The sequence below is a fragment of the Ahaetulla prasina genome, chromosome 4 (genome assembly GCF_028640845.1).
Source record: "Ahaetulla prasina isolate Xishuangbanna chromosome 4, ASM2864084v1, whole genome shotgun sequence".
In the NCBI taxonomy this organism is placed as follows: Eukaryota; Metazoa; Chordata; class Lepidosauria; order Squamata; family Colubridae; genus Ahaetulla; species Ahaetulla prasina.
Window position 1 is genome coordinate 35,960,420 of NC_080542.1, and position 16,304 is coordinate 35,976,723.

At 38.6% G+C, this 16,304-nt stretch overlaps 1 protein-coding gene across 2 annotated transcripts in view; it reads left to right on the top strand.

The window, feature by feature from the left end:
* Positions 1-16,304, top strand: part of SPOP (speckle type BTB/POZ protein) — a 103,774-nt gene that overhangs the window by 59,629 nt on the left and 27,841 nt on the right. Inside the window, exons 3-6 of one of the 2 annotated variants that reach the window (XM_058180270.1) lie at positions 2,619-2,759; positions 8,931-9,052; positions 13,119-13,270; positions 13,409-13,536. In XM_058180270.1, coding sequence (XP_058036253.1) covers positions 2,682-2,759; positions 8,931-9,052; positions 13,119-13,270; positions 13,409-13,536 — 480 coding nt within the window. In that variant the 5' untranslated portion in view covers positions 2,619-2,681. Of the gene's footprint in view, positions 1-2,618; positions 2,760-8,930; positions 9,053-12,413; positions 12,530-13,118; positions 13,271-13,408; positions 13,537-16,304 lie in introns of those variants that run through there. The other variant, XM_058180269.1, reaches the window with a different exon arrangement.

Consider the following 16,304-nt stretch of genomic DNA (forward strand, 5'->3'; position numbering starts at 1 on the left):
ATTTAGGTATCTGACTGTCTACTCTCTCATCCGCCAGTGGAATTCAGCGTTTTCCCTTTGCCTACTTTTTTTTCTGTACTATTCTGTGAGTTCTCACAAATATGGTTGATGGTACACATGGGTATACTATAGATGCAGTAGGAACTGGCAAAGCTCCTAAATTAGCCTATTAAAATCAATCTTCAACCAAAGAGGACTCATTTCACATTGGTTCAATTTACACAGCTATAAAATGTGCTGCCACTTCGGGTGGATGGAAAGAGGTTTGCATAAGGTTCCTTTATAAAAGTGGTGGCCACCCATACTCTGATGTGGTTCCATTCCTTTTTTAAAAATTATTATCTCAGGATCTCTTTAAAATTTCCTATTGAACTTAAGACAATGGGTTATGCTTTACTGAGATGTAAAATTCCACTTTTTAAAAGTGGGTTACTGCCTCTAGTTGGTTTTATGCAACTACTATATTTACTCCTCTTGGTCCCCATAAATTCTTGAAACCTTAAAAAAAAAACTTTGTCCACATACTAGCTCACAATAGTTATATTTGTCAGAAGTATTCAGCAATAACTGGAAGTGTTTTGTGTGCTAGATGTTACATGACGAAGTAAAACTAAAATTGTTACCATTACCATATTATTTAATATTGATATAATCCATGGCTGAATTAAATAATTTGGTTTCGTACATCAGAGCTGGATGACATTTGAGGCAAGAACCTTACCTGGAAATGATATGGTAATATCACCTGAGAGGATAGTAGATAATATTCAGGTTTTTTAAAAAATACAGTATTCTAAATGTGGTCTCACCAGTGCAATGTAAAGTGGTAATATTACTTCACGTGATTGTGAAACTTTCCCTCTGTTAATGCAGCCTAGGACTACATTGGCCTTTTTGGCAACAGTAGCAGTGAGGTTATTGAACTCAAATGTCACCCGGCTCTGATTTACGAAACCAAATTATTTCATTTTGTTTAGCTATGGATTATGTTAATATTGAATAATATGATAATGGTAACAATTTTAGGTTTTTTCACGTAACATTGATTTTTTTGGGGGGGGGGGCGTTGGCATGCAAGAAAGTTCAACAAACAGTTATTTCTGAATGTCTCTAACTGTGATAACCAGTGTAAACTAGGGTGTGAGCCAAAGTTTCAGTGATCATTGTAATACTATAGGATTATATCCCATATGCTCAAGTCAACTTCATTTTGTTTTCAGTATATATTGAACATTATTAAGCTGCTACTGATGTCAAAAGTCTTTCTGATGAATGCTTGATCATAGGATATACCAACCTACATTGAAAAAATAGGAACATAATAAAGTTACTGTATGCTGTCATATATCCATAGGAAGGATAGCTTTCTACTCAACATTTATGTGCTCCCAAACTCATTTTATTCATATTATTTTTTTCTTTTCAAATTATTTTCTTCTTTAAAAAAGATTGGGACCCTAGAAAAGAATACAGAGATGAGTAACAAAGATGATAAGGGATGATATGATGAACGATTGAGGGAATTAGGTATAGCCAGTCTAACGAAGACAAAAACTAGAATTGATATGATAGCAGTCTTCCAATATTTGAGAGCCTGTTACAGGGAAGAGGGGGCTAACCTATTCCTCAACGCACCTGAGGGCAAGACAAGAAGTAACTGGATAGAAGAGCATTAAAGAGAGATCCAACCTAAAACTAAAGAGAAATTTTCTGACAATGAGAACAATTAATCAGTAAAATTGCTTACGTCTGGAAGTTGTGGGTGCTTCATCACTGGAGCAGGGTCTCCTGCTAGAGCAGGGGTTGGACTGGAAGACCTCCAATTATTCTGTGTTCTATGTTTAGTTAATGAATTACATTGTACAATCTTGCTTAATCTCTTATCACCTCATTTTTAAGACCAAGCCACTCTGACCTCTATGTGTCAGAGTAAATACTGCAAAGTTTTCCCTCTTGTCATGGATTTGCATCATGTGGAAGTACCTGCAACAAAGGAAGATAATTCTGAATGTGGTAAAGGAGAGTTGGGAATTTGATAATGGAAGGATAAGGAAATTGATAGCTGAAGGGGAAAAATCACTATCATTTGTGAAGAATTGAGAAAGATATGGGTGTGACCAAGGGTCGACAAAGTACTCCATCCTTGGTCACTACCAATTCCACATTCATTTTACTATATCCATCATTCTCATGTGAGAGTGACACTTCCTTTAAATAGTCTCTCAGTTTTGGCAATTAGCAGTTGACTTCCTGGCCCTCGGTTCTAATGGTATTATTTGGACAAAAACTCTGTTTTTTCTTTAAATGAGGATTGTAAATATGGCATAGAAATAAGTTAGAGGAAAATCTTACGGACTTGGAAATTCCAAAATGTTCCCAAGCCTGGGGAACAGCCAACCAGATTTTGATGATATTTCATTAAGTGTAACAATTTGGCGAGACATATATAGAATAAACTGTACATTTCATACAAAAACACAGCAAGAAGGAGGTGATTAGATATTGCTTAATTGAAACATCATAAACTAAGTTTGGTATCTTGCTGTGTAAATAGAAATAAACAGAAATTGCTACATATTTAAACTCTTTCTCTCTCCCTCCCACTCCTGTGCAATCAGGGTGAAGATTACATACCCGTATTTCTTTAACCTGTGAAATCCTATCTGCTCTCCAAGCTGGCGATGTCAAGGGTACCGAGTCCTCCTCCTCCGGCAGAGATGTCAAGCGGACCTGTTGCAGAGAGCTGGTGTTACACTCAAGTATGCCTGCACTTTGGAATATCAATTTTAGACTTTAGATCAGTTGGCATTTATTTTCCTCTCTTTGAATTGGATTCAAGCAAGTGTTTTACGGAGTGACATAATTTCAAAATAACTTGATAAATTGAAATATTTGTACATAATTGTAATTTGTACAATAACTGTAATTGGAAAGTGTGGAACTCCCAAGTTCATATATTGTTCTTGCCAGACTTCTCAGGGATAGATGGTAACCATTGTCGTCATCTAGAACAGGGGTCCCCAACTTTTTGGACCTCAGAGACCACAAAGTCCATAATTTTAAATCCCAGGGACCACTAATATGAATCCAGTGCATGGCTTGCTGAAGCGCCTGGACTCCCAGTGACGGGATGGGGTCCTTCAGGCACTGTCCCTCCTCTCTCTTTCTCCCCCCCTCCCCATCTCTCTTGCTCATTCTCTCATTCTCTCTGCCCCCTCTCTCTTTCTCATTCTGTCATCTCTTCTTTCTCTCTCCCCTCTTTCTTTCTTTTTCTCTCCCTCTCTCTCTTTCCCTCTCTTTCTCCCCCTCTTTCCCTCTCTTTCTCCCCTCTCTCTCCCCTCTCTTTCTCTCTCCCCTCTCTCCCCTCTTTCTCCCCTCTCTCCCCTCTCTTCTCTCTCTCTCTTTACCTTTCTTTCTCTCTCTTCCTCATTTTGTCATCTCTTCTCTCTCCCCTCTTTCTCTCTCTCTCTCTCCCCTCTCCCCTCTCTCTCTATTTCTCCCCTCTCTTTCTCTCTTTTCCTTTCTTTCTCTCTCTTCCACTCATTTTGTCATCTCTTTCTCTCTCTCTCTCTCTCTCTCTCTCTCTCTTTCTCTCTCCCACCCATTCTGTCAACTCTCTTCTCTCTCCCCTTTCTTTCGCTCTCTCTCTCTCCCCTCTCTTTCTCTCTCTCCACTCATTCTGTCATCTCTTCTCTCTCTCCCCTCTTTCTCTCTTTCTCTCTCTCCCCTCTCCCCTCTCTTTCTCTCTCTTTCTCCCCTCTCTTTCTCTCTTTTCCTTTCTTTCTCTCTCTTCCACTCATTTTGTCATCTCTTTCTCTCTCTCTTTCTCTCTCTCTCTTTCTCTCTCTCTCTCCCACCCATTCTGTCAACTCTCTTTCTCTCTCCCCCCTTTCTTTCGCTCTCTCTCTTTCTCTCTCTCTCCCCCCTCTCTTTCTCTCTCTCCCACTCATTCTGTCATCTCTTTCTTTCTCCTCCTCTTTCTGTCTTTCTCCCTTTCTCTTCCCCCCTCTTTATCTCTCTCTCTCCCACTCTTTCTCATGGGCCAGCCAGTGTCTTGGGGCTGAGAGGAAGTCAAGTATCTCCTTGAGAGACCGAGGTGCAGGAGCATCAACAAGGGCCGGAAGAAACAGCCGCGAGAGCCAGCTCCTGCTCTGGAATATGGAGCGAATCTCCATTCTCCCCCTCCCCTTCCCTTGCCAGGCGAGGAGTGACTGGGAAGGGAGGGCGAGGGGCAGAGACAGATACTGGTGGATTCAGCCGACAGGAAACTATAGCAGGGGGAAGAAATAGTCTGGGGTTCCCGTCACCTGTTGCTTCGGCCTGCCTGCACCGCCATTCCCCCCCCCCCCCGCACCATTACCTCATTCCAGCCGTCAAGGGCTCTGCTGCAAAGTTACAAATTGCCTGAACCTCCCTTAACAGTGGAGATTTACAGCCCTACCATGAGCTGCCTGGCCAGTCCCATCTTCCAGAGCTCTAGTCACAGAACTGGCCATTGCTTATCCCATAGCAGCTCCTCCACCCAGGTGCGCCACGGACCACTAACATTTTCTTGCAGACCACCAGTGGTCTGCGGACCATCGGTTGGTGACCGCTGATCTAGAAGCTATGTTAGGTTTTGGTGATGCTCCTAATTCAAAGAATCTCTGGCATATATAATGCCATGAAGATTGTTGGAAATTCACAAAAAAACAGACTTGCAGAGCCTGAAACCAATTTTTGTTGTTGCTTTCCCAACAATATTAGATTTAGAATAGCAAAGACATCCACTCAACAAAATCAAATGGGGATCAGATTAATAACATTTTATGCCCATCTTTGACACTTTTAATAATAATAATAATAATAATAATATTTTTATTTATAGACCGCCCTTCTCCCGAAGGACTCAGGGCAGTGTACAGCCACAAATAAAATACAGAAAGAAAACAACAATACAAAACTAAAAACACCCTTAAAAAACCTATTTAATTTGGCTACTTATAGATAAAAAATAATCCCACTAAAATTTACTAAAAAAATTTAAAACCCATAAATCAATTTAATAATATAAAATTTAAGCGAGTCCAGCAAGACGAAATAAGTAGGTTTTGAGTTCGCGGTGGAAGATCCTAAGGTCAGGTATTTGTCTGAGTCCAGGGGGAAGCTCGTTCCATAGGGTAGGAGCCCCCATAGAGAAGGCCCTCCCCCTGGGGGCCGCCAGCCGACATTGCTTGGCTGACGGCACCCTGAGGAGCCCCTCTCTGTGAGAGCGCACCGGTCGTTGGGTGATAGACGTTGGCAGTAGACGGTCCCGTAGGTATCCCGGTCCTAAGCCATGGAGCGCTTTAAAGGTAGTAACTAACACCTTGAAGCGCACCCGGAAGACAACAGGCAGCCAGTGCAGACTGCGCAGGATAGGTGTTACATGGGAGCTCCGAACGGCTCCCTCAATAACCCACGCAGCCGCATTCTGGACTAGCTGGAGTCTCCGGGTGCTCTTCAAGGGGAGCCCCATGTAGAGAGCATTGCAATAGTCCAGACGAGAGGTAACGAGAGCATGAGTGACTGTGCATAGGGCATCCCGGTCCAGGAAGGGGCGCAACTGGCGGATCAGGCGAACCTGAAAGAAAGCTCTCCTGGAGATGGCTGTCAAATGGTCTTCGAAAGACAGCCGCCCATCCAGGAGCACGCCCAAGTTGCGCACCCTCTCCATTGGGGCCAATGACTCGCCCCCAACAGACAGCCGCGGCTGCAGCTGACTGTACCGGGGTGCCGGCATCCACAGCCACTCCGTCTTGGAGGGATTAAGTTTGAGCCTGTTCCTCCCCATCCAGACCCGTACGGCCTCCAGACATCGGGACAGTACTTCGACAGCTTTTTGAGGGCCTTATAACATATATTACACAAATGTACTTTATATTGAAACAGGAAAGGTCCAATCTGATAGGTTTGCTTTTTATATTCCTCTTATCATTGACATTTACTGTATTTACTATGCCTAGCATTAAAAATACATACAAGGTAGTCTTCAACTAACAACAGTTTATTTAATGACCATTCAAAGTTAATGACCACTCAAAAATGCCTTATCACCATTTTTCACACTTATGACTGTTGCAGCATCGTCATAGTTACATCATCAAAATTCAAACATTTGACAACTAACTCATATTTATGACAGTTGCAGTGTCCTGGAGTCATGTGATCACCTTTTGCGCTCTTCTGATAAGCAAAGACAATAGGGAAGCAACATCATTTAACAACCATGTTACTAATTTAACAACTGCAGTGATTCATTTAACAACTGGCAAGAAAGGTCATAAAATGGGACAAACTCACTTAACAACTGTCTCACTTAACAACAGAAATTTTGGGCTCAATTGTTGTCATAAGTTGAGGACTACCTGTAGTTATGTTAGCAATTGTTAAGCTGTAATTCTTTGTGCATATATTAATAATAATAATTAATAATTAATAATTAATAATAATTGTAATCAGAACGCCTCTTAATACAAGCTTAACACAGAGGTTAAAAATAGGTTGTGAAGGGGCAGGCAGGCATTCTGGAATCAAAATACATGAAACACATCAAATTGTATTCCTCATGAATGCAAGTACAGGTAGTCCTTGCTTACTGACAATAATAGAGACTGGGAATTCTGTTAAGACAAGTGATCATAAAATGCATCTACATCTGACTTCATCGACTATGATGAGTCCCAATTTCTATCATTAGGTAAAACCCACATGGCATCAATGTCCCATAAAGATGGGACAAACTAGTCCTTGTTGGAAGCTGGTCATGAAGATTGTTGGAAATTCACAAAAAAACAGACTTGCAGAGCCTGAAACCAATTTTTGTTGTTGCTTTCCCAACAATATTAGATTTAGAATAGCAAAGACATCCACTCAACAAAATCAAATGGGGATCAGATTAATAACATTTTATGCCCATCTTTGACACTTTTAATAATAATAATAATAATAATAATATTTTTATTTATAGACCGCCCTTCTCCCGAAGGACTCAGGGCAGTGTACAGCCACAAATAAAATACAGAAAGAAAACAACAATACAAAACTAAAAACACCCTTAAAAAACCTATTTAATTTGGCTACTTATAGATAAAAAATAATCCCACTAAAATTTACTAAAAAATTTTAAAACCCATAAATCAATTTAATAATATAAAATTTAAGCGAGTCCAGCAAGACGAAATAAGTAGGTTTTGAGTTCATGGAAGATCCTAAGGTCAGGTATTTGTCTAGAGTTCTGAGATCCAATTTTCCTTATTCTCATATTCTGTTTATTCTTGACCCTTCGTGTCACCTGCTTGCCATATGGCTGTTGTATGTGTTAAAAAATTTGAGTAAAATTCTTATTTTAGATAAGAAAAATGAAAATTTACCATACCTGATATGTATTTGTATAAACCTTTTTTGACTAATAAAACCTTTTTGATTAAAAAAAAAAAAAATAACCCACGCAGCCGCATTCTGGACTAGCTGGAGTCTCCGGGTGCTCTTCAAGGGGAGCCCCATGTAGAGAGCATTGCAATAGTCCAGACGAGAGGTAACGAGAGCATGAGTGACTGTGCATAGGGCATCCCGGTCCAGGAAGGGGCGCAACTGGCGGATCAGGCGAACCTGAAAGAAAGCTCTCCTGGAGATGGCTGTCAAATGGTCTTCGAAAGACAGCCGCCCATCCAGGAGCACGCCCAAGTTGCGCACCCTCTCCATTGGGGCCAATGACTCGCCCCCAACAGACAGCCGCAGCTGCAGCTGACTGTACCGGGGTGCCGGCATCCACAGCCACTCCGTCTTGGAGGGATTAAGTTTGAGCCTGTTCCTCCCCATCCAGACCCGTACGGCCTCCAGACATCGGGACAGTACTTCAACAGCTTTTTGAGAGCCTTATAACATATATTACACAAATGTACTTTATATTGAAACAGGAAAGGTCCAGTCTGATAGGTTTGCTTTTTATATTCCTCTTATCATTGACATTTACTGTATTTACTATGCCTAGCATTAAAAATACATACAAGGTAGTCTTCAACTAACAACAGTTTATTTAATGACCATTCAAAGTTAATGACCACTCAAAAATGCCTTATCACCATTTTTCACACTTATGACTGTTGCAGCATCCTCATAGTTACATCATCAAAATTCAAACATTTGACAACTAACTCATATTTATGACAGTTGCAGTGTCCTGGAGTCATGTGATCACCTTTTGCGCTCTTCTGATAAGCAAAGACAATAGGGAAGCAACATCATTTAACAACTGCAGTGATTCATTTAACAACTGCAGTGATTCATTTAACAACCATGTTACTAATTTAACAACTGCAGTGATTCATTTAACAACTGGCAAGAAAGGTCATAAAATGGGACAAACTAGTCCTTGTTGGAAGCTGGTCATGAAGATTGCAATTGGTGATCATGTGACCTCAGGATACTGTGACTGTCATAATTACAAGCTGGGTACTAGGTACCTGAATTGCAGTCAGCGACCATGGGGGCTCTATGATGGCTGCAACTGTAGGAGTGCCATCATAAATTTGAACAGTCACTAAATCACAGGTCATTAAAAGGGCTACTGCAAAAGAATTCAGTAGCAGCAAATCTTTTCAAAGCAGAGATACTCCTCCTGCCTTTTCCACATAAATTGGTGTGGGTCAAATATATTAACCTAATAACCCTGTAAATTTTCCTCCGAACTTCTGATAGAGAGGGACAAGAATAGAAATATTGTAGAAAGCCTTTGATAAACAACAGATTACAGTTTCTTGAAAAGGTATTTATGATATTTCAAGATGATGGAGTTTTAAATTTATTTTTCCTTCATTCTGAAATAATGGGGTTCTTTTTGGTTGTCTTGTATGTAACGATGTATGTAAATTTCTAACCAATATTTTCCTTTTTTTCCATTCTTTTTCAAGATTAAAGTGGTCAAATTTTCCTACATGTGGACCATCAATAACTTCAGCTTTTGTCGAGAGGAAATGGGTGAGGTCATCAAAAGTTCAACATTTTCATCAGGAGCTAATGATAAATTGAAATGGTAAGGACCAGTTAAATGTCAGATAGGAAACGCAGAAGATTCATTTATTGTTAGTGGTTCTCAAAGCTTGTTTTAAAGTTATACTTTAGCTCAGTGGTGGGATTCAAGTAATTTAACAACTGGCAAGAAAGGTCATAAAATGGGACAAACTAGTCCTTGATGGAAGCTGGTCATGAAGATTGCAATTGGTGATCATGTGACCTCAGGATACTGTGACTGTCATAATTACAAGCTGGGTACTAGGTACCTGAATTGCAGTCAAGCGACCATGGGGGCTCTATGATGGCTGCAACTATAGGGAGTGCCATCATAAATTTGAACAGTCACTAAATCACAGGTCATTAAAAAGGGCTACTGCAAAAGAATTCAGTAGCAGCAAATCTTTTCTCAAAGCAGAGATACTCCTCCTGCCTTTTCCACATAAATTGGTGTGGGTCAAATATATTAACCTAATAACCCTGTAAATTTTCCTCCGAACTTCTGATAGAGAGGGACAAGAATAGAAATATTGTAGAAAGCCTTTGATAAACAACAGATTACAGTTTCTTGAAAAGGTATTTATGATATTTCAAGATGATGGAGTTTTAAATTTATTTTTCCTTCATTCTGAAATAATGGGGTTCTTTTTGGTTGTCTTGTATGTAACGATGTATGTAAATTTCTAACCAATATTTTCCTTTTTTTCCATTCTTTTTCAAGATTAAAGTGGTCAAATTTTCCTACATGTGGACCATCAATAACTTCAGCTTTTGTCGAGAGGAAATGGGTGAGGTCATCAAAAGTTCAACATTTTCATCAGGAGCTAATGATAAATTGAAATGGTAAGGACCAGTTAAATGTCAGATAGGAAACGCAGAAGATTCATTTATTGTTAGTGGTTCTCAAAGCTTGTTTTAAAGTTATACTTTAGCTCAGTGGTGGGATTCAAGTAATTTAACAACCATGTTACTAATTTAACAACTGGCAAGAAAGGTCATAAAATGGGACAAACTAGTCCTTGTTGGAAGCTGGTCATGAAGATTGCAATTGGTGATCATGTGACCTCAGGATACTGTGACTGTCATAATTACAAGCTGGGTACTAGGTACCTGAATTGCAGTCAAGCGACCATGGGGGCTCTATGATGGCTGCAACTGTAGGGAGTGCCATCATAAATTTGAACAGTCACTAAATCACAGGTCATTAAAAAGGGCTACTGCAAAAGAATTCAGTAGCAGCAAATCTTTTCTCAAAGCAGAGATACTCCTCCTGCCTTTTCCACATAAATTGGTGTGGGTCAAATATATTAACCTAATAACTCTGTAAATTTTCCTCCGAACTTCTGATAGAGAGGGACAAGAATAGAAATATTGTAGAAAGCCTTTGATAAACAACAGATTACAGTTTCTTGAAAAGGTATTTATGATATTTCAAGATGATGGAGTTTTAAATTTATTTTTCCTTCATTCTGAAATAATGGGGTTCTTTTTGGTTGTCTTGTATGTAACGATGTATGTAAATTTCTAACCAATATTTTCCTTTTTTTCCATTCTTTTTCAAGATTAAAGTGGTCAAATTTTCCTACATGTGGACCATCAATAACTTCAGCTTTTGTCGAGAGGAAATGGGTGAGGTCATCAAAAGTTCAACATTTTCATCAGGAGCTAATGATAAATTGAAATGGTAAGGACCAGTTAAATGTCAGATAGGAAACGCAGAAGATTCATTTATTGTTAGTGGTTCTCAAAGCTTGTTTTAAAGTTATACTTTAGCTCAGTGGTGGGATTCAAGTAATTTAACAACTGCAGTGATTCATTTAACAACCATGTTACTAATTTAACAACCATGTTACTAATTTAACAACTGCAGTGATTCATTTAACAACCATGTTACTAATTTAACAACCATGTTACTAATTTAACAACCATGTTACTAATTTAACAACCATGTTACTAATTTAACAACCATGTTACTAATTTAACAACTGCAGTGATTCATTTAACAACTGCAGTGATTCATTTAACAACTGCAGTGATTCATTTAACAACCGGTTCTCTGCTCTAATGATTTCTTCCAACAACCAGTTTGCCAAACTGCTCAGAAAGTTAACAACCGGTTCTCTGCTCTAATGATTTCTTCCAACAACCAGTTTGCCAAACTGCTCAGAAAGTTAACAACCGGTTCTCTGCTCTAATGATTTCTTCCAACAACCAGTTTGCCAAACTGCTCAGAAAGTTAACAACCGGTTCTCTGCTCTAATGATTTCTTCCAACAACCAGTTTGCCAAACTGCTCAGAAAGTTAACAACCGGTTCTCTGCTCTAATGATTTCTTCCAACAACCAGTTTGCCAAACTGCTCAGAAAGTTAACAACCGGTTCTCTGCTCTAATGATTTCTTCCAACAACCAGTTTGCCAAACTGCTCAGAAAGTTAACAACCGGTTCTCCCGAACTGGTGCGAATTGGCTGAATCCACCACTGCTTTAGCTTCATATTCATTTACAGCTGTTGCTGAATTTACTAATGTTACCTTTCAGAACTGTCACTTGTAAAAATACGACAGTAAAAGACTGGATTGATAAAGTTGGTTGTGAAGGGGCAGGCAGGCATTCTGGAATCAAAATACATGAAACACATCAAATTGTATTCCTCATGAATGCAAGTACAGGTAGTCCTTGCTTACTGACAATAATAGAGACTGGGAATTCTGTTAAGACAAGTGATCATAAAATGCATCTACATCTGACTTCATCGACTATGATGAGTCCCAATTTCTATCATTAGGTAAAACCCACATGGCATCAATGTCCCATAGAGATGGGACAAACTAGTCCTTGTTGGAAGCTGGTCATGAAGATTGCAATTGGTGATCATGTGACCTCAGGATACTGTGACTGTCATAATTACAAGCTGGGTACTAGGTACCTGAATTGCAGTCAAGCGACCATGGGGGCTCTATGATGGCTGCAACTATAGGGAGTGCCATCATAAATTTGAACAGTCACTAAATCACAGGTCATTAAAAAGGGCTACTGCAAAAGAATTCAGTAGCAGCAAATCTTTTCTCAAAGCAGAGATACTCCTCCTGCCTTTTCCACATAAATTGGTGTGGGTCAAATATATTAACCTAATAACCCTGTAAATTTTCCTCCGAACTTCTGATAGAGAGGGACAAGAATAGAAATATTGTAGAAAGCCTTTGATAAACAACAGATTACAGTTTCTTGAAAAGGTATTTATGATATTTCAAGATGATGGAGTTTTAAATTTATTTTTCCTTCATTCTGAAATAATGGGGTTCTTTTTGGTTGTCTTGTATGTAACGATGTATGTAAATTTCTAACCAATATTTTCCTTTTTTTCCATTCTTTTTCAAGATTAAAGTGGTCAAATTTTCCTACATGTGGACCATCAATAACTTCAGCTTTTGTCGAGAGGAAATGGGTGAGGTCATCAAAAGTTCAACATTTTCATCAGGAGCTAATGATAAATTGAAATGGTAAGGACCAGTTAAATGTCAGATAGGAAACGGCAGAAGATTCATTTATTGTTAGTGGTTCTCAAAGCTTGTTTTAAAGTTATACTTTAGCTCAGTGGTGGGATTCAAGTAATTTAACAACCGGTTCTCTGCTCTAATGATTTCTTCCAACAACCAGTTTGCCAAACTGCTCAGAAAGTTAACAACCGGTTCTCCCGAACTGGTGCGAATTGGCTGAATCCCACCACTGCTTTAGCTTCATATTCATTTACAGCTGTTGCTGAATTTACTAATGTTACCTTTCAGAACTGTCACTTGTAAAAATACGACAGTAAAAGACTGGATTGATAAAGTTGGTTTTGAAACAGTTGAGGAAAGAAAGTGCTGCATTTACTTTTGAATTTTACTTATCCATTTGTAAGTGCGGCTTAGCAATTTCCTTATTTAATAGTCTGTAGTAAATGTAGACTAAAATGTAATAAGCATAATAAAACAGACTTTGTAATTCATGATACAATTTTTGAAAAGAAAATCTGTAGATAGCAAGTTGTTTCACTGTAGTTGAATCATTTATATAGAGAGAATGAACGCAATTTTTCTGCTTTTGCAGGTGTTTGCGTGTGAACCCAAAAGGCTTAGATGAAGAAAGTAAAGATTATCTTTCGCTCTACCTGTTATTGGTCAGTTGTCCAAAGAGTGAAGTCCGAGCCAAATTCAAGTTCTCTATTTTGAATGCAAAAGGAGAAGAAACAAAAGCAATGGGTATGCATAGCCAGTACTGGGTATTGTATTTTACTCATACCCAAACAGAGCAGAAAATAAAGACTTCTGTTTGGTGTGTCTTAATTCTTTCTCTTTATTCGATTTTTTAAAATTGCCAACCTCTTTGTATATTGCTAGAGAGCCAGAGAGCCTATCGGTTTGTGCAAGGCAAAGACTGGGGATTCAAGAAGTTTATTAGAAGAGATTTTCTTCTAGATGAGGCGAATGGGCTCCTTCCAGATGACAAGCTCACTCTCTTCTGTGAGGTAAGGAAAGATGTAGAACTTCATGGTTTCATTTGGGAAGGTGTTTATAAAATTAGTTTTGTTGTCTCAGCTCCTATCATAAATTTATGCTTTTGGGGGTGGAACTTCAAAATCTCCATTGTGGCTGAAGATTTGGATAGCTCAATTATTCTAGATAAGTTGATTCTTGAAATACCTAGGTGGCACAACATTATGGGGTTTATAGATTGTAACCAGCATTTGGAATTTGAATTTTGAAATCTATCGGTAACAAAATCATCCCTTACAAAACTGACATGATATGACGTGGTAGTTCTTATCCACTAGCTTGCTGTTGCTGTATTTGTATCTGCTAGAGCTTCCGAGCAGTGTTCAAATGTAAAAATGCTAAACCCTTGTCTTAAGCATTTTTTGACAGTTTAGAAATATAGACTTGATTCACAGACAGAAAAAACTTGCATTGACTGATCGTTGCTGCTAAGGTGGTTTTGGACACGTAAGTAGGTATTACACCATACACTCGCCTTATTCCTTCCAGCTGGAGGATCTCAAGTATTTAGGGGAAATATGTTTTAGTTTTGTTTTCTGCTCTGCTAACTTGCTCTGAAGACTCAATGAGTTGGTGAAGTGAGAACTATATAAATGCCCCTATTTCCTTTAAACTATTTCTTGCTGGGAAAAGATTTGTCACCTTATTAAACTTCTGTGGCTGATATGACAGGTTGTCCACTGGCTCAACCTCCTGCCTGATTGTGGAAGGCTATTTTGTCTGTATTTGCATGACATTTCAGTTTTACCATCTGGATACCTTGTGCATGCAGAGGGATGGGATTACCATGTCAAAGAGGAAGGAATCAGAATTTTTGTATCTCATATATCTCTTTGTTTAATAAGTAGTAGGGACTGCTACAATATGACTGCAGAGACTACTGGATGCAATCCAACTAAAATCACGGGCTTTTAAATCCATGGATTTTGATGATAGAAGCTTGAATACATATAAACTTTTATTTGGAATCATCATCCTCTCGGTGCTGGATTTTGTCTAGATTTATGTGAAAATCAAAACACTTAAGATAGTTACACCACTGTGGTATTCGCAGAGTATTTTGAGATATTGAAATTGAAATTGAAATATTGAGAAATTGAAATATATAATTAAAAAAAACTTTAAAAATACATTTTCTGTGAAGGTTTCCACATGTCATGTAAGTAAATTATGCAGTAAATAAGTACATTGTATTTTAAAGCACAAGTTTACTTTAAAACAAGCAGAAGTATTTATAAAATAATTTATCGTAGCCTTTTCCAAATATGTGGGATAGCATCTTCCAAAATTTCCAAGGTAACTAGGGCATCATCATCCTGCCTCAGAATTAGATATCAGCTTAGTAATATATTTACACTTTTATCAAGATGGAGAAGAATGTTCTACACTGAGTAAGACTTTTTCTCCAACTCAAATTTTTTTCATTGACTTCTAAAAGCACTCTAACAAACCGTCCCACTCCTAGTTTACACAAGGAAGACTAAGCAGCCACACTAAATCAATATAAATCGCTCCTTTAATATGTTCTCTAATAATTACATTTTCCCAACTTCAACCAGTAAAGAAAAACAAAGGCTGACACCAGAAACTGATCTGGTTTGCACTGAAGGGGACTCATTCAGGGAATGCCAGTCTAAGGAAATGATAGAGTATCCTGGAAGAATACAACGACAAGCCATTTCCACATTGCTGTTAGGAAACTATGTGGATGTGGTTCTAAAATCATGGAGATGACTTGAAGTTGGCCTAACCATTTTAATTAAAATAATAAGGGACTGTTGGGATTGCCTTTGCTAAGCAATGCATTCAAGTGATTTGCACTTTAGAATTGCATTACTTAGAGAAATTCTGGTCCTAGTTGCGGTTGCGAACGGGGGACCTTTTTCAATAACTTGCAGCAACTTGGGTATACTTTTGTAAAAGAACCATATAGCAGATTGATTTCAGATTTCTTCAGTTATAAATTCACAGCTAACAGTCACAGTGGCACTTTCCTTTTCATAAGTTCTGAGCACTTTGGGCTGAGAAGTGGCAGTTAGAAAACAGGTTTTTTCCCCCCTAGATTTGAGTTTGTTCTTCCTACAGATCAAGCATTCTGCAACATAATCTGCCAGACTAGATGGATTTTTGATTTGATTAGAGATAGTATTTTTTCCTCTGTATATTAAAAAATGAATTAGCTTTTAATTTGTGAATCTGTGTTCCATTACTGGAGCCTGGGTTTTGTTCTTTCTTGGGGACCATCAGATGGTACACCAGCTCAGAAAGGCATGTGACTAGTGATAAACACAGCCTGCTGTTATAGTATTAACTTGCTGCCTAATAGAGAAGAATTTTAAGATATGCACATCCACATCTGATCAATCATTTGGGAGATTTGGCCCAAACTGGCATAAAATTGAATTTTCATTTATCTGCACACATGATAGTTTACTATTTAGATTCATACAACATTCTAAATCCAGGATTGCAGCAGAAATTGCTATATTCTCCATATGCTCTGCTCATACAGACTATATTATGGCTTAAATTGAAAGGCTTCTTCACACAAATTGATAAATAGGTAGTTTCCTACAACCCTGAACCATAAATTACATGAACCCATTTTGCCTAACCTAGTGCATTATGTGAACCAATCCCCTATTTATTAAGTGACCATTTAGGGGTGGGGTATAGAAGACTTGATAGATATTCTGTTGGAGAAGCGGAGAGGGATTATAGCAAGTTTTCTACACTGTCT